The 22,315-nt window shown below is 38.3% G+C and overlaps 1 protein-coding gene across 1 annotated transcript; it reads right to left on the bottom strand.

Annotated features, from left to right (window-relative positions):
- Positions 1–799: 799 nt before the first annotated feature.
- On the bottom strand, positions 800–22,303 carry LOC142098104 (acetylcholine receptor subunit alpha-1-B). The gene is made up of 9 exons (XM_075180588.1): positions 22,043–22,303; positions 13,736–13,881; positions 13,592–13,636; positions 9,902–10,011; positions 7,963–8,158; positions 6,416–6,653; positions 4,625–4,848; positions 3,607–3,846; positions 800–1,764 (listed from the first exon to the last, which is right to left on the bottom strand). Exons 1-9 carry the CDS (start codon positions 22,083–22,085, stop codon positions 1,633–1,635), a joined length of 1,374 nt encoding a protein of 457 aa, XP_075036689.1. The 5' UTR covers positions 22,086–22,303; the 3' UTR covers positions 800–1,632.
- Between the last annotated feature and the right edge of the window lie 12 nt (positions 22,304–22,315).

Here is a 22,315-nt window from a genome sequence, read left to right as displayed (position 1 = left end):
TACGAGTCATTAACAATACAAACCTGGCTTTTTTCTTAAATCAAATTGGCACAAAATGTGGCTGCCAAAATGTCCATTTTGTGTGGCCAGAATCTGACAATAAAATGCTCCTTGAATTCCAATCATTTGTTTAGAGCTACACATTCTAAACTTTCACGTACTCCAAGCTGGACACACATCTAGTTGTGTGCCCAATGTGCAGCCTTGGTTCAGTGAATATACGCACTTAGGAGTAGGGTAACAGAAGCTCTGAACTCAGAATATATGTACCGTTGAACTGTGTATTCAGTATGCAGTTAGAAAGTGGCCATACATGTGACCTTGTTTACGTTCCTCATACCCAATAGAAGAATCAAGCCGTGCTATAAATGCATGCAAATTACTGAAATAGAAATTATATTTAACATTGCAAGAGAGACTACATTGTGTTCCATTGGAGAGAATATTGTCTGACTGATATTATTTTGATACCTATTTATGGAGGATACTTTGCTAGTTTTGTGTGTATGTCATCCGGAATGAATGTCACTGATAATAATTTGTAACAATAAATTGCTTCTCATTAAGTAATCTTTTATGCACAAAGAACCCCAGGTGTTTTCTAGCGTTCTCTAGAACCCTGACCACTACTGGTTAAAGAACTGAACGATATTCTGAAGCTGACCAGATATGTAATGCCATCATTTACTCCAGGGGGTAAATGTATTAACCTCCGGTTTTGTCAACTCCCGCGAGTTTGGTGAGTTGACAGCTTAAATTTAAAGCGGCGCTGCCTTGTAAAGGGAAGTTTCCCTTTACAAGGCAGCGCCGCTTTAAATTTAAGCTGCCAACTCGCCGAACTCGCGGGAGTTGACAAAACCGAGGTTAAAACATTTACCCCCAGAACTCTTAACCATTAAATTTAGTATATTGTTATGACTGAATTAAAAGATTAACGTAAATAATGACACTACACCACAGTGGTTAACATCTGTGTGGAGTTTGTATGTTCTCCCCGCATTTGTGCGGATTTCCTACAAGTGTTTCAGTTTCCTCCCACAGTCCCAAAACATACTGATAGGTTAGTAAGCTTCCGCCAAAACTGATCCCAGTGTGTGTTTGTGTGATTGGGAATTTAGAGTGTAAGCTGCATTGGGGATGGGACTGATGTGAATGATTCAATATTCTCTGGAAAGCGCTGAGTAATATGATGGCACTATGCAAATAAACAATAAATTAATAAAAAACATGTCATTCATCATATGTACAGTAATAAGATCCCACTGAATAACATCCCACTGAACCGTTGATTCCTGCACACAAAGATTTCAGCTTAGAAGCCACTCGATGCCACGACTAATGAATAATATTATAGCTGCTATATTAACAATTCCATTATCATAATGGGGTAGTACAGTAACAGTACAGCATTCCATGATTTTCATCATTGATTGGTACAGCTATTGTATAGTATTCCATTATTTTCATCATCCTTAAATAGCATGGTATTCCATTATCAACATCAGTGAGTGGAACAGGTACGGCACATCATTCCATCATCATCTGCGAGTGTTTCATTTTTGTTCTATCTCTGCTTTTTCGTTAGTATTTTTATCCAATCATCGATGGAGCAAAATCCCACTTCAACTCAATTCAACCCTGTGAGTTTAGCTCAATTAGACGACCCGCAAAAACAGCTGATGTTCCAATGACACAGACTACCATGAAGCCAGCGAGGAGGACATGATCTAGCACCATTGCAACAAACTTCCATTCTTCCGAAGCCTGCAGAAATCAAATGACTTATATTATAAAGTCTTGCAATATTATCAGCAAGATTATCCACTACGATAAGAAACATATTTATTTATAATGTATTATTAGTTTTATTTGCTGGTGTTTTTCCTTTGATTATGTATTATTTTTGTTGTTTATTATTATTTGGTGTTATAATAGTAATGTATATGGTTTAGAGACCAAATAGATGGTTTGAATGATGTCTGCAGAAGGCGGTAAGATGACCATGACATTAAGTGGCAGATTGAATTCTGCACAATGTGAGACACTCCAAGGCGATGCCCAGCCTGAACTTTTCACTCATTTTCCCTCGCACCCCATAGAGGTAATAGGTGATAATGTGCCCATTGGACATTCTGTTGATGTCTGGTGGCACAACGCCCCACCTGGGATCAGTTTTGATTGAACTTCCCCTAAGGATAGTATTCACAAAATTGATAGATCAGATCATTAAAGGTATGGAAAGTTGACATCAAACAATTTGTGATGACTAATATTTTCCAACAAAGGGTAATCCCTCTCAAAAATGATATTGCCTCATTAAAATAACTATGGTGAGTGCAACAACTTACTGGAATAAATCCTGTATGGAATTACCTGCATAACACATAAAAGAACAATGTTTACAGAAAGGCTGCAACTTGTAAGGAACATCTGTAACTAAACAATGCTTGGCCTGCACTGATTGTTTCGTCTGTTACTGAGGAATGCCTTTTTCTAAAAACATATCTTTCCAATGAAAAGAACATGTGCCTGTATGTGTTAAACAACTGATCTCAGGCAGAAGTCTTACTTCAAGCATCAGGAATTATACTAGTTGTTTCTAACAAGATTATGCTGGGTGGGGGTCTTTGTGGCCTCTTGTCCAGTATAGTAATTGCTCTATCCATCAGCACCATAAAAAATGAAAAGGGCACAAAAGGAGACAGTAGTTTTTCTCTTTTCCCAGCTCGCACCCATAGTGCTAGTTCACTTTTTCAAAATATCACACTGTTCCCAGGGGTGGGGAACGTCATTACGATGTTGGTTACCCTGACAATTAATATATAGGCAAAATAATTTTGAATACAGAAAATCCTGGCACTTAACATTGACGTCACTAAATACAGCGACATTAGTATTTAAAGCGGCAATAGCAGGTAACAGTGCCTAACCCTAATCATAACCTTAGATTATATTGTACATTAGGTCCTGGTGCTGATGCTTTAAATACGGAAATGCCTATGTCGCTGTATTAAGTGATGTCAATGTTAAATGCCGGGATTTCCTGTATTCGGATTTAATGACAGACACTTCGGGATCTTAAGTGTTTTTGTAATAGTAAGTCTATATTTGATTTATGCCGTAATGATAGTATTCAGAGTTAATTTGCCTATATATTAGTTGTCGGGGTAATCAGCATCGTAATAGCGATTATCACCGGCTCCTGATTGATCCAGAAAGTGGCCCAATAATCCAACCCCAAATGGGAAAAGCCATTCTAGTTATGGGGTGCTGAAATTGTTTACTTCATCAACCCCAACACAGCTCCAGGATGGGCAAGATGATGAGGTCCCCAGGTAGGTCAAACTGATACATCAGCTCACCATCCTCACACTGCACCAAAATACCCCAGGTGGGTTTATTAATCCCTGGATCATGCCTGCATGGTGAGATCTCACAGTCATATTTACTAGTTTAATACACAGCCCTGTTTGCTGAATGTAGCTCTGGTACCACAATTACATGTATATGCAGGCTATGTAGTGTGCGGAATTAATAGTAAGTGATTTTTAATTTTTGCTCTATAATAGGAAAGGATCTGTAAATCTGTAATAAAACATGTTTTACCTTATTTGATTCCTGGTCAGATTTCATGGTCTCTGCAATATATTTGATTCCTTCTATAGCACTCTTCACGTCAGGGTTCTTTAAGATTGGGGACTGGTAGGTCATAGCGGCAGGACCTAGTTTCCCAGAAATTTCTGATATATCAATGTCTTCTGCAAAAACCTTCTGCCCTTGTTTTTCTTGCGAAGGGCGTTTCATTGTAGAGAAGAACATCAAGTTTGGAATTGTGTCAATAAATATCTGAAAAATGGAAAGAGTGATGACTATTATTTTGTTATCAGTGCAATATATAAAAACTGACATGACATGATCACATTGAAAGTGAATATACACAATAACATGTGAAAGAGGTTTCAACCACAACCCATTGGCCTTGTGTTAAATATACAGTATTTTCAATCCACTCATTATGCAAACAAAGGAGCAAATCTAGGGTGATTTTTAATCACTAAAAGTAAGAATATTTGCAGTCTACAACTTGGTTTTTTATTACTCTTCATTTTTAATGCCCCAACATATTCTGCAGGACTGTGCAACCAGAAAGTGAGTTATTAACATGCAATGACAAAGCTGGTAGTTCAGTAAAATAGAAGAAAGAGAGCCCTGCACAAAACAGCTGGGCCGGTCCCTCTTAAATACCTTGGGCTGGGCCTGCTGCTACCAGGTGAGGAGTTTTTTTTAATTATTGGCTGGGCGGCCACATTAATTAAATACCAATACATATAGTAAAGTTTACAGGAAGCAATGTACATTCAATGTAACTAAATTTAAGGTTGACAACCCCATTAACAAAATAATAGTAGCAGGGAGAAACAGTGTATGGGAAAAGCAATTAGTTAAAGAAGAAACCCATATCCTTTCAGTTTGTTATATAATCTTATATACCTGCATTTCCTGGTTAAACGACACTTTAATAAAGCAAGCTACCATACATCCATTGTGCAATGCAACAAACATCTGCTGGACAGCCATACTTATCTGGACACGAATTAGTGAAGTCTTACAATACTTAACTCACCTTTCTCACCCATGGAGGCATTGTATGAGTACTTGGGGATCGGTGATGAGTGTTAATTACAATGACTGTAATAATAATAGATGCTATAACTAGCACCATTGTAAATAACATGTATTTCCCAATCAGCGGCACTGCACTTGAAGTCGAAGGGATCAGCTCAACAATAACCAGCAGAAAGACAGTTAAGGACAGCAGTACGGAGATGCTTAGAGTCATTTTCTCGCCTGCAAGACATGGAAAGAAAAGAAGGAGAATAATGTTCTGATACGTGAGCGGTGATTACTTGTGTAAAGAACTGTGAAATAAATCTGAATCTGTTTTGACTAGGGATATCAGAGAGTGACAAAGCTGACAATACGATTCTCTATAGTGTCCACTCTAGGACATACCTCATCCATGCAGAGCCGGATTAACCATAGGGCCAACTGGGCTACGGCCCAGGGGCCTATGGCATCCAGGGGGCCCTTGAAAGTGCTCAGCAGCAGTATTGATCGGGCGGGGGCGCTCCCGGCGTGATCAGTGCTGCTGAGCACTTTCACTGCGGTCCTTCCCCGGCGAGCTGTAGTCTCCTTACTGAGGAGATCTTGTGAGTCTCACTCTCACGAGATCTCCTCAGTAAAGAGCGCACAGCGCGCCGGAGAAGGAGGTAAGTGCCGGGGGGGGGGCGGGCAGCTCTGATCACGGGGATTGGAGGCCCCCTTAGCCTAGGGGCCTCCATTCCCTTAATCCGGCACTGCATCCATGCCAATATAATACATCAGTGGTGTGAATCAATATATATACAGCTGTGAAAGACCCCTTTCAACCTCTGACATCACTAGTCAAAGATAGTAATATCTTTCACTATGGTGGCCTTGTTAGGACATGCCTCATCTACGCCAGAGTGTGGTAAAAATAAAATATTTCACATTTGTTCATACACTCTGTTTGAACAACTTACAGCTTCTCTACTTTAGTCCAAGCTACTTCCTTCAAGTTTACCTCAGAGATACATTAAATTGGTTCCAGTAGACCACTATACCCCTGGCGCCAGCTATGCCCCTCCCCATGCAGCAACCAATCACACCGTTCTCTTACAAGACACAGCTGTGTAATAAGGCGACCATTTTCCTTCCTCAGAGTTTTAGGAAATGAAAAATTAAGGGGATAGGAATGAGAGGGATAAGTGTTGAGACGGCAGTGAAGTAAAGACAGGGATCAAAACAGGTGGCATAAAGGGAGACTGGAAAAGAGTAACAAATTGTGAAAGCAATAACAGCAAAGGAACCTAAAAATCACAATAAACGTTAGGCATGGTAAGGTGCATTGTATTCCACAAAAAACAACTGCCCTGGTCCTCAGTAGAAAAAATGTAATCACTGGGACAGTCGTCTATCAGACGAGCTGTCCCGACATGACTTTATTAGTAAATTACCTCGAAGGGTCATTTCTCATCGTTGCGATGACAGATGATAATTTATTATACATTATTAATACTACAAGATACAACATTATTAAATAGGCCCATTTATCTGTACAGATTGCTACTTGTACAATGTATTTGTAAAACAGTAATACATGAAAATAAATTAACGATGCCTTACAAATCCATGTATAACATGCGCTTAAGTTTTCTTATGTTATTATTCCATTTTTCAAGCCATTGTGTACGAATGTAGCATAATGAAAGACAATTTTGTTTTGCTGATTTTGTCTAATTCTGTGTTGTTATAAAATCTCACCGTTTTCTATAATAAGCTGACGTTTTTATAGAACTCAGTAACAATATACTAAACTTGAAGTGCGTCATACCTGAATCAGTGGGCAGATAGAACACTAAGCCAGTCAGGAAGGAGAAGAGCAGACAGGGCATTATGACATTCACAATGAAGTAAAGGGAGAGACGCTGCAAGACGAAGTGATAGGTGATGTCTAAGTATGGGACATCAGGACAGCATGAGTAATCAACCCAATGCTTCCAGCAGCGATTGTCCTTCATGCTCCACTCTCCACTCTCCATGAAGTTACTGAGATCTGGGTGATCACTCTCCTGAAAAAAAAGACCCATTACAATGCACTGTGGAGGCAATGCATTTACACTATTAGCCTCATTTGCAAATAGGTCCCTACATTCCTGGATACATGCACGAAAGCTTTTTGCATCGTTTTTTTTGTGCATTGAATATTTAGGGTACGATACAGGTCAGTGCTGAGACAGGATTCCACATACACAAAGACAGTTTTACCCATTTTGTTACCTATTGTTGTAAAAGTACTTATACCTTACAATATAATCATACAATTTGTTTGTATTGTACAGAATTCCTCCAGTGTATGAGTGAAATATCCAATCATATGCAATTATATCCAATAAAAATTAAACAATTCGACTGCAAATTCCCTATATTAGGAAATATAGACTGTAAGTTCCAATGAGGCAGGGACTGATGCGAATGAGTTCTCTGTACAGCGCTGCGGAATTAGTGGCGCTATATAAATAAATGATGATGATGATGATGACGATGCAAAGAATTCATATTGGATGCATTGGGAAAAAAATGATCTTCATGTAATAAAATTGTTGTATGTGTGTAATAATTGTACAATTCTTTAAGGTTCTTCAAACCAGCCTGCCAAGGTAAACAAATATTTATGTGTGTGTGGTAATCTTTTGATTATTTTAGATGCAATCCAATTTATTTCTGATTGGATCTCACATAAAAATTCAGTGGGGGGAAATTGCAAGGCAATTGATACAATTCATAATAGAAAACTGTGAGAGGTTTGTAACAGAAAGTAATGTGTGTAGGTATCTTTACTTAGCAGGTATTCAAATTATTTAATTGTACTTAAATTCATAAGCAACTTTCTAAAATGTGCACAGTTGCTTGCTCGGACTATTAGCAGTGAACTTGGGCCCTTACTTCAAATTTGGAGGGAATGATCAGAAATTAAGAGACACTGAACCAAATTGGGTTCAGTTCTGACCAAGAGGGGACTCATCTGAGAATAGTTAACTCTACATAACCCTAAATGTTACCCTTATTTTTTCCCTATTAATTTTTCCTATTAATTACCAGAATTAATACTTTTATATGGCAAAATGTAGGAGAGGAGAGGATCACCGGTCCATGGCTGATGCTAGGGTCCCTCAGGATCTCAGGTAAGTAATATTATGAACTAATGTTTAATTTATAGACCTTTACCCAAAATGGAAATTTTAATTTTAAGATGAGTTATGCTTTAATCACTGATCATGGACCTGCTATCCATCAGTAGATGATTTAAATCTGAAATTCCATATGTAATTCAAATCCTCCCATTACTTTTGCCAATTATAATAAGAAAATTTTTCTTACCGGGTTTATAACTACTAGGTTGCCATCATAGGTCCAAGTACCGAGCTTCATGCTGCAGTTCTGCTGATCGAACGGAAAATATGTGACTATAATTTCACAGTAGCTTTTAAAAATTGCTGGAGGTGTCCATATAATTTTGCCTGTGTAATCCAGGAGAACTTTAGTGTCCTTGACAATTGCAAAGTCGCCATCCGCACTATAATGAAATAATACAAATACTTAAATCTACTGGATAGAGCTGCTCAACAATATTAAACTGCCCTGATTCCTGCTCTGTGTGCCTACATTTGTTAAAGATAAATGATAAGTAAAGGAATGAATGTGTTACTTTAGGATATGTAACTAGTATCTAAAAAAATGGGTCTGCAATAACAAGATGTGGTGCTGCTTTAATATAATGGACAAGGGATTGTACTGATATACTAATATATTGGTCCTGGGGCTAAAATATACACTGATCACAGGACTGAGCTGTATCATTTCTGCACTGAGCCTGAATACTGTTTTGGTCTCTGCTGCCTATGATTGTCACAATAAGTGTATGAAGTGCCATAACAATGGAAACTAACTAGTGGAATAAAGTCTTCTAGTTAAAAATAAAATTCTTTATGATTTCTGATTTCTCTTTCACCCCTTTTTATATAAATTCCTAGTTATTCTTGTTCATAAATCTGCAATATTTAGCACAAGTGAAACAGAAGCGTTTATTTTTCTTTCTTTTTTTTAAATAGACAATTCAGGTCTACCTTTCAAATAAATATCAAATATGACTAAGCTTAGCAACTTAACATAATATATTATAACAGTGCAGCCTTCAAAGGGGGCGTACAGAGGATGGAGGGAGAACACAGTGCACTCTCTCCTCCTCCATGTATACGTCCTGCAGGACCTCCCTGCACTGTGCAGAAGAGGTCATGTGACGCCATAGTCTGCTGCCCTCACTCTGATAAGAGTGGGAGGAGCCAGCTGAGGGGCCGCACAGAGGATGGAGGGAGAACTCAGCGCACACTCTCCTCCTCCGTGTACACGTCCTGCAGGACCTCCCTGCACTGTGCAGAGGAGGTCATGTGACACGGAATTCTGCTGCCCTCACTCTGATAAGAGTGGGAGGAGTCAGCTGAGGGGCCGCACAGAGGATGGAGGGAGAACACAGTGCACTCTATCCTCCTCTGTGTATACTCCTGCAGGACCTCCCTGCACTGTGCAGAGGAGGTCATGTGACGCCGTAGTCTGCTGCCCTCACTCTGATAAGAGTGGGAGGAGCCATCTGAGGGGCCGTACAGAGGATGGAGGGAGAACACAGTGCACACTCTCCTCCTCTGTGTATACTCCTGCAGGACCTCCCTGCACTGTGCAGAGGAGGTCATGTGACGCGGAATTCTGCTGCCCTCACTCTGATAAGAGTGGGAGGAGTCAGCTGAGGGGCCGTACAGAGGATGGAGGGAGAACACAGTGCACTCTCTCCTCCTCCGTGTACACGTCCTGCAGGACCTCCCCCTCCCTGCACTGTGCAGAGGAGGTCATGTGACGCGGAAGTCTGCTGCCCTCACTCTGATTAAAGCGGGAGGAGCCAGCTGAGGGGCTGGAGGTGAAGGCAGCCTGCTGGGGGGCTGCCTGTTGCCCTCCACAATATTACAAAATGAATGACATAAACAATAACCAAAATAGCAGGTAAACATAATTGAACAGTAAAAATCTCAACACAAATTATTGTAACTAAAAAGTAAAGTCTTGCTGCATCATACAATATTGCTACCAAGTCCAATTATTCCCTGAGTTCGGGGACTTGGACTATGGGACAAGCTTTTCATGAAATAGAGTTGTATCCAGTAAGCAACAAATAAGTGATCTTCTGAGTAAAGAAAACAGTTGTGAAAATTCAAAACAAGTGCAATTCCCCTCATAACACATTAACAAGCTAAGAATAAACAGATCTTACTTGTTGTACAGAACAAAATCTGGGTGCCAAATATCACTGGAAGGAATACGAATTTTCTGTATCCCACCATATTCTGCTGGATTCCATTTTAGGTTCACATCCACCCATTGCTAAACAGGCAACACATAATAAAAACATATAAGCAGCCAAAATGTATTTTTATAAATCTGAAAATATTCATTATTAATTCATTGTTGGTATGGTATTGTATAGATTATTTCCTAACAGTGGTATTACCTAGTGCCAAGTTGTGCACTTTTGTGTATGCTTTGCACAAGGGCCTAAGTATAGCTATATCCACACCACAAAATTACTATGGGGTCCAACATTGTAAGAGGCACAGGATCCCCACAATCAGGTTACTTCAGGAATCCCCTGAGATAAAAGGAATGTATATATAGATCAGGCATCTGTCTGACGGAAAAAAATGTTAGTACTTTATGTCTTTTGTTGGGTATTATTTTGGGATGGGAAGATCTTGGTGGAGTGGGTGTGATTTTAAGGTAGAACTTGAAGAGATACCAGTGACATGTGATTGCTGTCATTACCAGCTGCGATGAGGAGATGCGTGTTCACTTCCATCTCTAACTTTTAAAATCATCAATCAGGCACAGACAAATGTGACATTTGTAAATATCAGTATTTCACAATTTGTTATAATATACAGTATCATTAAGTTGCCCACTATTATTAGTTTTAGTCTTAAGATGAATATATTCAACATTTAAATATGAGATCTGCTCGGTATGTTATTATTACAATTATCTAAATTATAACTCTGTTTACTGGGCGAAATGGGGAAGGGAGTGGAATTCTTTGTATGGACAGGCTTTATATAGCCTGTACGAAACAAAAAAGGATCTATTACAGCAGTCACTGCTCCTTAAGTATTATTTGCTCAGTGTCAGATAGTTTTATACAGCCTCGGACTGGCCTGCCGGCCAGCCGGACTAACCACCGGTAGGCCCCGCCGTCGTTAAGCTCCACCCCCTCTGTTGTTAGGGCGGAGCTTACAGAACAGGTGACAGATGACTCCAGACCAACACTGCGACGGCGGCGGGGAGACTTTTTTGGTTCGCGCAGTGATTCAGTAAGTATAAAAACACTATTTTGAGGTCTGTCTGATCCCTCGTAAAAACAAGTGGGCGAAATGTACGTCGGGTAGCTGACGTCATTTCTGACCTCACACACGGAAGCAATCACCGGGACTGCAATCTGGTCCGTGTTTGGGTCTCCTATTTTCTCCCCACTGTTATCTCTCTATTCAGTGTCACAGTTCAGAGCTTATTGCAGTATTCATCCAGCTATATTCAGCGCTATATCACTAGTCTGTTCTTTGACATCATTCACGTACATAGGAGATTATCTCCCCGTTGTAACCTCCTCTGCCAGCGTGAGACAGTTCAGAGCTAGCTGTATGATTTACCTAGCTACACTTAGCGTTATACTATTAGTCTGTTCTCTGACTCCATTCACATGCATATGAGTTTATCTCCCTGCTGTAACCTCCTCTATCAGTGTCTGACAGTTCAGAGCTAGCTGTTTGATTTATCTAGCTAAACTTAGCGATACACTATTTGTCTGTACTCTGACCTCATTCATGTTCACATTAGACAGAGCACTCTGGCACAATTCTAATTGCCTTATACCAATTTAGACATAGCAGAAATGCATCTGCAAGAAACGAAAATGTATCTTTATGATGCTCCTTTTAAGGTACAATCTTTTATGAAAATCAGATAGAACACTTTGGCATAGCTTCAGCGCTCTATACCACTAATAAAATACTGTATGAAACTACTTGCAGATATATTCACATACTGTTGCAGCACTGGATTATGCTATACCAATATGCTATTTGATTCATAGGAAACCTTATTGGCATTAGTCTGCATAACATGATAATAGAGTTTGATCATTGATGCCTTAATAAGCCTCTGTGACTCATTTATCTACTTTTACTTACTAGCCCTAGGGGATAATAGGAGTGGTGGTAGATTGGTCATGCTAACCACCATGATAGAGCTGTTTCCTATACACATCCTTATGTAATCATAATCATCATAATCTACTATAAGAGTGATTCAATGATGATGTTTATGTAATCTTTACTATAATTAACTAGCTCTCTTCAACCTACTATTGATTAAACATTTGGGAATTATTAGTCATTTAGCAGCGATTGCTGAAGAGCTTATCTAATTTTTAAACTGTCTTTTTCTATCTTTACTTTTTGTTTTTAACTCTATATTTTGCCTAGTATCATCATATGGTTCAATAAAGGCTACGGCCCTGTTACATGGGCTGGTTGGAATTTTCTCAATGTACCCATTATTTTTTCCAAATAGGGCCCCCAAAATTCCAGGAAACAGACAAGCCGCAACTAAAGAAACCAGCAGCCACAGGTGGTAAAAGTGACAAGAACAGGTAGGACAGTCTGTCAAATGTTTTGAGACTAGTACAGGCTTGGCTAACCTGTGGCACTCCAGGTGTTGTGAACTACAAGTCCCAGCATACCCTTCCAGCAATAAGCTGCTATATATTGGCAAAGCATGCTGGGGCTTGTAGTTTCACAACACCTGGAGTGCCACAGGTTAGCCAAGCCTGGTCTAGTGGGACAATCCCGATTTTTGGTGACTGTCTAATCTAAGGGACAGGTCAAGACTGTGTACTCTTTATACACACACTGCATTCTTTATATACTACACTATGGTGCTAACTGTCCTTCGTGGGCTGACCACTCCCCCTCTAGTGTCTGGCCCCGCCTCTATGATGGCTGGCCACACCCCCTCTGGTGGGCCCCTAGCATTGCAGTCCCCCGGTGGGCCCTTCATGCCCCAGTCCGACACTGGTTTTATATGTATATATGTATATGTTTTGAACATCATGTCATGCTTATGTGTGGGGGATAACTTTATGTAACATGTTTTTAGACTTTATAGACCGTTGCTATGTGTTAAATCAAACAGTTTATTTATCATCATCATCATCATCATCATCATTTATTTATATAGCGCCACTAATTCCGCAGCGCTGTACAGAGAACTCATTCACATCAGTCCCTGCCCCATTGGAGCTTACAGTCTAAATTCCCTAATATATACACACACTCACACAAAGACAGACAGAGAGGGAGACAGACAGAGACTAGGGTCAATTTTTGATTGCAGCCAATTAACCTACCAGTATGTTTTTGGAGTGTGGGAGGAAACCGGAGCACCCGGAGGAAACCCACGCAAACACAGGGAGAACATACAAACTCCACACAGATAAGGCCATGGTCGGGAATTGAACTCATGACCCCAGTGCTGTGAGGCAAACGTGCTAACCACTAGGCCACTGTGCTGCCCCATACATATCTATTACTTATTACCAATTCTGAATTTTCCATTTCAAGTATTTAATTGGTATAAATTCCTTTAGGTGTCTGTTTTTGCTTGTTAAAATAATTTTCTCCTTTTGGCAACTAGGGTTCGTTAAAAAAAGAAAAGTTGAGGCGTTGCCCATAGCAACCAGTCAGATTCTAGCTATCATTTTCTAGAATGTCTGTGCCTACTCTGTGGCTGCCGATTCACCATAATTACCTGTTCCACAACTACTAATTTCCACTTTTTAGTTTTCTCTTTACAGAGATTTAGTACAGTAGTTTCAGATTAAATACAAAATGTAAAAAAAGAATGAACTACAAACCTGTTTCAGACGGACATTTGTTGATACAATTTGATTTACTTCATCCTTTAAAAACATTAAAATAATGTTAGGTATTAAAAAAAAAGTAAATGGATAAAGCCTTGTTTTATAAATCATTGGATTAAGTTGCCCATATCATCATACCACGTTAATAAGCTGAATAAGCTGTAGTCCGACTGTTACCACAACTTTATCACTGAAAGTCTCAACTGGACGAACAACTTTGTTGTAGTTTTCAAACAGGACTTTAATTAGACGAGTTTCATGTTCATAGGAGATGACAGTTCCAACTGCAGGGATAAAAAATATTTTGAAAGCGTTTTCATTTTTATCTTTCCTGTGATTCAATTGCTGAAGATGAAAAAAACAGCCATATACTTATATTTGTATATAATCTGGTTATCAATATAATTCAATAATCAAATTGTCAGTGACAAGGGAGGGCTGGCAATGGGGTAAGAGAGCAATTTTGGCCTATTACCTGTAATATTAGGAATAGCATCAATTATTACAGACACGAGAAAGCACATCAGAGTTTCAAGACCTATATGAATGCACTCTGTCTTACTCATGGAAATCCAAAATACAATAATTTACACTAGGGAGTACATTTTAGCATATATAAACTTCTGACAGGTTGAGTGTACCAAGTAAAGATGCATTGTTTAGAAACAAATATTAAATAAAGACGTATTACATTGATGGTGAGGATAAAAAAAGTTTACAGAGAGATGGCTCTTTGAAATTGGTATTTTTGTGTATAAAAATTTGTGTATTTGTCTATGAACTGACATATTTAAATATACATATTAGTCTAGCAGTAACAGTCTATGGGTTCACAGAAGCATTTTTAACTGAGACCTGCTAAATGTCATATAGATATATATATATATATATATATATATATACAGTCAAGTCAATAAATATTTGGACATCCACACAATTCTCATATTTTGGGCTCTATACACCACCACAATGCATTTGAAATGAAACTAACAAGATGTGCTTTAACTGCAGACTTTCAGCTTTCATTTGAGGGTATTTACATCCAAATCAGGTGAACAGTGTAGGAATTACAACGGTTTCTATATGTGCCTCCCACTTTTTAAGGGACCAAAAGTAATGGGACAATCGACTCCAAAGCTATTTCATGGACATGTGTGGGCTATTCTCACGTTATTTCATCATCAATGAAGTAGGTAAAAGGTAAATAAGAATTGTGTCGATGTCCCAATATTTATGGACTTGAATGTATCTGCGTTTGTATATACATTGTAGTAGAGAGGATTATTTGCCACACCCCACCTGCATAGGGACAGGGGAAGTCTCTGGAAGCCTGCAGGGTAAAGCTCCCTACATGGTTAAACCCTTACACAGTCAATTAGCCTGCACACACACAGGTGGTCTAATGGGGCAATTAGACCAAAGGGAGGAGACTTGTGTATATAAACCAGAATTGTACATTTGTGTTTGTGACCGATGCTAGAAGAGCTGGCAGGTGTCTAGGCAGCTGGTCTCTGTGATAGTTAGCATTAGGCTCACCAGGAGATGTAAGCAACTCGGTATTGCTTACTGGTGTCATCCTGACAAGACTGCATGATGTTATTATGATGTGAACAATAAAGCACTCTTTGATTTGAAGCAAGAAGTTGTTCCTGTATGAATCACCTAATGGTGTCAGAGTCGCAAAGGTGTCAGAAGTTCTACAAGTGGTGTCATCGTGGGATCGCATGGGCAGTCAGCGCACAGCTGTCCACCTAGCAAACCAGATGCAATGGTGGAGAGTGACATATAGGACCTCATTTAGAGTCGGACGCAAAGTCAGTTTAAGAAGTGTAGGAGTGGGAGTATGCTGCAGCTTGGTAGGGTATTACGAGTAGCTAGCAACCCTAGTCGCGTCCCACTCCTAATACCCTACCAAGCTGCGAGCAGTTCCTGCAGCTCGCTAACGATTGTGCCACCTAATTCCTGCCGCTCGACTTTAGTCCTGTTTTGACGTGTGTTTCGTCTGCGTCTCACTGCGACTAGGATGTATTTACAGGGTCACGCCTTCACAATTCGGCGTTCCTCCCATTCTCTCGTAGTGAGCCGCAAGCTGTCGCAAGTGTTAATTGCGTCCAAGATGCAGACGGATATGGTGCTTGCTGCACATGCGTGATAGTGGTTTTTTTTGTTAGATGCGCCTAAAACGGACTTTGCGTCCGACTCTAAATGAGGTCCATAATGAACACCAAATTGTTATAAAGCTGTCAGTTGCAGTGGAGAGATTGCTGAGAAAGCAAATATTTTGCCTGTGGAGAGACATATGTGAGCAATAACTGTGAACTGGTCAGCACCCGTTCTTTCTCCAAAGAAAGCAAACGTTTTAAAAATTGTTGGACATTGTAGTGCCACACCTTGTTTATTCTCTGAGCTGTGAGTTAGATGTGGTTCCAAAAACCCTGTGCATAGAAGTTTTGCAAATTGCCCAAGTAAAGTACTGGATGAATGTAAAGATCAAGCTTGTAGTTTAAAGGCTTCAGTAAAACAAAGATAAGTTGTTGCTGGTACAGATTGTCTTTATAGTGTAAGAAAGGGATATTAACTATACCAGATTATCAATTCAATAATATATATTATAGAACTTCCCTATTATAATAGGTATTCATCTAAATCTCAATTAGTATCACTGATATTTATCTTTATTTCTCTGAGGGGTGCACCCAAATACTTATAAATGCAAAAGAAAAAAGAGAAGAAGTATATTTCAAGGCATTCTGGGATGTTTGATTCAATTAAAAGCTTCTATCTTATTGGTATGCATTAAAAAAAATAATATTTTTTTCCAACAGTTTCATACAGGGTTGCAAAATAAGTAAAAACAAAAAAGTGAACAATAGTGATTGACTGTGTGTTGGTATAAAATTGCAGACCAGCTGCAATGGCTTTGCTATTTCACAGGTATCATCTTAATAAGCACCTTTATTAATGGATGAGAATTGTATCTGCCAAGAATAATAGTCTAAAATATTATCAGAACTATATTCTTTCATATAGTCATCACAATCACAAAAAGAAATAATTATATATACTACTAAGGTTTATCTATTATAACCTCTCCACTGAAATAATCATCTTAAGGTGTTGATAGTGATAATATATATGACTATATTGCTGACTGCCTAACAATAAATGAGTAATTTTATATTTGTTAGTTTGTTCAGACCACGTAGGTATGTATCACCCGCTGTCCTATAGTGAATTCCCGTGAAGATAGAATAACAGGAGTGCAGCTACCTATAATTTCCAAATTAGTATCTGTGTTAAGTAGATTTAAATAGTAAATGAACTGGCAATCATTTTGCTGCCCAATTGTTAGTTATCTACAGCAACATAGTTATGGCTAGTGCTGTTAAACAGGCTTGTGAATGCTTCAGATATCAGCCCCTTAATAAAGAAAAAATAAAGTGTATTGCTGTCTAACAAATAATGTAGACGTAATATCAAATATTCAAGTAAGGGAACACTTGGGAAATAGTGATCATAATTAGAGATGCTCACTGACCCCCGTGAACTGGTTTTGGATCTGGATTAGCTTCGTGTTTTGGTTTTGTATTTTTTAGAAAAAATCCTAAAATATGCTAAAATCACATATTTTTACTCTTTTTTTGTTCCTACATTATTATTAACCTCAATAACACTAGTGTCAAGTCATTTGCACTCAATTTTGACCACCTCACAGGTCACAATATTATTTTCATACACTTTCAAACAAAGACTGCAGCGACCTGGCTGGATGGTAAGCGACAGAGCAATGACTCAAACACACGGCAGTTCCTAGCACATCTAGGAGACATTGTCACACAGCAGTGGCAGAAAAGAAAAGTGATGCAAGATGGAATTGTCCTTGGGACCGCCCTCTCTCCCAAGACTCCCAAGATGGAATTGTCCTTGGGACTGATCTCCCTCCCACCCACCGTTATTTTGGATCTTAAAAAGGAATCCAAAACTTGTGAGATCCGAGATTGAACGACGTAACGGTGACGTTTTGCCTCATTTTCAAATCCGAGGGTGCGTGAAAGTACCAAGCTAAGCGGATCTTTTAAGTTCGGGTATGTTCGGTTCTCTGGGAACCGAGCCTGAGCATTTCTAATCATAATATGGTCTCATTTGTCTTTAAAATGTTGTTGGAAACATACACGTATAAGTTCATTCCTATGGGAAATAAATGTAAAAGAATTACATCTAAACCAATGTGGCTAAATAAAAAGATAAGGGAAAAAATGCAAAATAAGAAGCGTGCATTTAAATTGTTTAAGTTCTTCCGTAGGTACAAGGAATGTAATACAACATGCAAAAAGGAAATTAGATTGGCTAAATTAGAAAATGAAAAACAAGTTACAAAAGAACGTACGACAAACACCCAAAAGTTTTTTAAGTATATAAATGGCAAAAGGATTAAAAAAGTTAATATAGGACCCCTAAGAAGTGAGATGGGTGAATTGATAAATGATACTAAAGAAACACTTTCTTTTTTTCAGTATTTACTAAAGAGGAACAAATGGTAGGAATAATACATAAAAATGGAAATGAAACTATAGCATTAATTAATACTTGGTTGACAGAGGAAGAAGTCCAAAGGCAACTGAAGAATATTAAGATAAAGCCCCAGGTCCAGATGACATACACAGGGTTCTTATGGAGCTAAACTCAGAAATAGCTAGACCGCTATTCTCAATTTTCAAAGATTCAATCTCATCAGGCTCAGTACCAAGGGATTGACGAGTAGGAGTTGTGGTGCCGTTGTTTATAAAGGGGACGAGATCACAACCGGGGAATTATAGACCTGTAAGCCTGACATCAATAGTGGGGAAACTACTGGAAGGTATATTAAGGGATAGTATTCAGGATTACTTGGTGCGCAATAAGATTATTAGTGGGAATCAGCATGGATTTGTGAGGGATGAGTCATGTCAAACTAATCTAATTAGTTTCTACGTGGAAGTTAGTAGGATCTTAAACCAGGGCAGCACAGTAGAGATCTACTTAGATTTTTCAAAGACCTTTGATACAGTGCCACACAAGAGGTTGGTTTACAAAATAAGGGAACTGGGACCAGGAAACAACATTTTTACTTTGATCAAAAACTGGTTAGAGAATAGGGAACAGAGTTGTGATAAATGGAACATTTTCTAATTGGTCAAAAGTTTTAAGTGGTGTACCTCAAGGTTCCGTGCTGGGGCCACTCCTTTTTAATATATTTATTAATGATCTTGGTGATGATTTACAGAGTAAAATTTCTATTTTTGCAGATGACACTAAACTCTGTAAGGTAATAAAATCAAAGCAAGATGTAGGGAATTAAATAAACTGGAGGATTGGGTGGCCAAATGGAATATGAGGTTTAACGTAGATAAATGTAAGGTTATGCATTTAGGGATCAAAAACAAGAACGCAATCTATAAATTAAATTGAATTAATTTAGAAGAATCTATAGTGCAAAAGGATTTGGGAGTGCTCGTAGACAGTAGACCTAGCAATAGTGCTCAATGTCAAGCAGCAGCTGCAAGGGCAAATAAAGTATTGGCATGCATAAAAAGGGGCATAGATGCAAGGGAAGACTGTGTCATTTTGCCACTGTATAAATCGTTGGTAAGACCTCATTTTGAAAATGCAGTACAGTTCTGGGCACCGCTCTATAAAAAAAGATAATTTGGAACTAGAAAGGGTATGGAGTCATTAAGTTATGAGGAATGGTTAGCCAGTTTAGGCATGTTTAATTTAGAAAAGAGACATCTAAGAGGAGATATGATTACTATGTACAAATACATTAAGGGTCACTATAGAGAACTTTCATGGGAACTTTTTACCCACAGGACTATACACAGGACATGCAGTCACCCCCTAAGGTTAGAGGAGAGGAAATTTCACAACCAGCAAAGGAAGGTGTTCTTTACAGTAAGGGCAGTCAAGATATGGAATTCACTGCCAGGGAAGGTTGTGATGGCAGATTCAATATATATGTTTAAGAAGGGTTAGACAAATTTTTAGTGGAAAAGTGTATCCAGGGATACGACCGTTAATTAAAATGAAGGTTAGTAGTGGATATAGGGTAAAAATAGGACTGCAATATTGGGTCTGGGGGGATTGTCACAATTGAAACAGATTGGCGGCTGCTTACTCTGAATTAATTTCAAATATAAGTGAGGGATCGCAGGAGATCCAAGATAGGTTGCACTTGATGGAATGGTGTCTTTTTTCAACCTCATCAACTATGTTACTATGTTACTATGTAGAATGGATATAAATGGTACGATTTGTATGTTACATGCAGGAATTTTCAGACATAGTTGGTAAATACTGAAAAAAGGAACATTCCCAGAAATAAAAAACGTTCCTGGAAAATAGAGCATTTGGCAACTGTGATAAGGTTAAAAAACAAATGCTTGTAAGAAAATACTCATAGTCCGTCTTAAGTAAATATACCTACTATAAGTTATGATTTAGCACTGACATATTATGCAGCGCTGTACTCAAAGGGATCATGGTACAAACAAATCACATTAAATAATCTTGCCCAAATGATTTTACAATCTAGGGTGTGGGGAATAATGGATACTTAAGGTAACCAAAACAACAATTGTAGCTGGTGGTTGGGAAAGTGTGTGTGGCTACTGTAAGGCTGAAGCATTATCAGCCATCAATATGAAAGCTGCCAGTAGAGATTGATATTTCTGTGCAGCTTCTGGTGGAACAGTATGGTAATGAGGAGAGACAGTGGAAGGATGAAACATGGACTTGTCTTTTTAGAAATCTGAAGACAGTCAGCTGGTGACAACTGTGACTGCCTTTCACCCTTTATATCAACTAAACCTCCTTCATCTTCTGGTTCTGGTGAAAGCTTTCACTTTTCTGCTGTATTGGCACTCTTATGATCATCTGCCAGCTAGGCTATAACGTCACTCACTTTTTGCACACATAGGACACATACACACAAGAGAAGAAAAGCAACAGTTAAAGCATAGACAAATCCGTGTACCTCACTTTTAGCAGAGCTTTTGAAGCATGTTCATTAACGTGTCTGAAGCATAGTGTACTTTGTATATTCCCACATATTTTTTTTACCAAGCACTAAAGCTTCTGAATGCTGCAGGTAATGGCAGAATTGACATCTACATTATTTTTAAGACTGTCAGCATCAAAGTGCGCTTAATAGGCTGTAAGAACACTTGATAAACGCTTAAAATTGAGGCTGGCGTATATAGGACCTTAAGAAATTAGAACCAAAAAAAGCACTTCAATTTTGCAATACATGCATTAGCATGTTTTAAGAGCATTTTAACATGGAAACATAGTAAACTATGCTGGAAAACATCTAGTTTTGTTAATCTTGAATTGTTCTATCTTATGTGATTACTTTAGTATAGCAACATTTAAATGTTGCCAACAGTCCCTAATTTCCAAGGGCAGTCCCCCGATTTAATGTTTTATCCCTGGAATTTATGTCCATGGAAGTGTCCCTATTTTTAATATTAACCAATAGTTCCTCTTATACTGTATATTTAATATAATTCTCACTATCCATTATCTGGGCTATTTTATGGGCATTGTAAGATGAACATTTATATTGAAAAATAACCCCTGATTTTATAACTATGTTATTGAACATTATGATGTGGATAGTACAGGCAGATCTGCCTAACTTTACCTTGTTTACATACAACTGTCTGGCAGCACATTGTCACTAGAAATTATTGTAAAATATTAGAAATTATGCATTTAATCAATGTTTGGTTGCCAAGGAATACTATTCTTGGTAAGCAGACAAAATAAATATTAATGAATATACAACAGGCTAATTTTGTATTGGTCTAACAAGAAAATATCATCTGTCACAGGAAGTCTGACACATTTTACTGTCAGTAAAAACAAGTTAAAATATGATAAAGCAAGGTTTACAAAAGTTTTTGCAGTTATGACACTGGTTAATACATGTACACAATCAACAGGACAGACAAACTGAAAACTATAATAGATCAGTTGGATCTAAAAGACAATCAACAGAACAGACATATTATACACTATAATAGATCAACTGGATCTAAAAGACAATCAACAGAACAGACATATTATACACTATAATAGATCAACTGGATCTAAAAGACAATCAACAGAACAGACATATTATACACTATAATAGATCAACTGGATCTAAAAGACAATCAACAGAACAGACATATTACACACTATAGTAGTTTAATTGGATCTAAAAGACAATCAACAGAACAGACATATTATACACTATAATAGATCAACTGGATCTAAAAGACAATCAACAGAACAGACATATAACACACTATAGTAGATCAATTGGATCTAAAAGACAATCAACAGAACATACATATACATTATAATAGAACAATTAGATCTCACAGACAAATAGTGCAAACAATAACAAAATAATAAATGTACCTGATTTTAAGAGGAAAATAAGGCAGGGGATTGTAAAATCCATTTCCTTCCTTTTCTCCCAGCTCTGTTACGCTTTGGGTTGAAGCCGGGAATGATGAAATTTCAGACTGTTGAAACTTGTCTGGTGTGTAGAACTGTGCAGCTTCCGATCCCATAGATTGGAATGAAACTACTGGGCTATTATTGCTCTCCACCTGTTCACTAGGGCAGCTGAGCCTCTGAGAGCTTGTACAAGTCATCTAGCAGACATTTCTCTTACAACTTATGTGTTCA

Source organism: Mixophyes fleayi, chromosome 7 (genome assembly GCF_038048845.1).
Source record: "Mixophyes fleayi isolate aMixFle1 chromosome 7, aMixFle1.hap1, whole genome shotgun sequence".
Taxonomy (NCBI): Eukaryota; Metazoa; Chordata; class Amphibia; order Anura; family Limnodynastidae; genus Mixophyes; species Mixophyes fleayi.
The sequence above is the reverse complement of the archived record's forward strand: the minus strand, read 5'-3'. Positions and strand labels throughout refer to the sequence as shown.

What these genes read in the sequence shown, in the direction of transcription:
- LOC142098104 (XM_075180588.1), bottom strand. Translation starts at nt 22,085, where the DNA reads ATGGATTTTACAATCCCCTGCCTTATTTTCCTCTTAAAATCAG. An exon ending in CAAATGTCCGTCTGAAACAG is followed by an intron (nt 10,012 to 13,591) that starts GTTTGTAGTTCA and finishes TTGCCTGTTTAG; the next exon opens with CAATGGGTGGATGTGAACCT. An exon ending in CTGACCAGGAATCAAATAAG is followed by an intron (nt 1,765 to 3,606) that starts GTAAAACATGTT and finishes TGATTTCTGCAG; the next exon opens with GCTTCGGAAGAATGGAAGTT.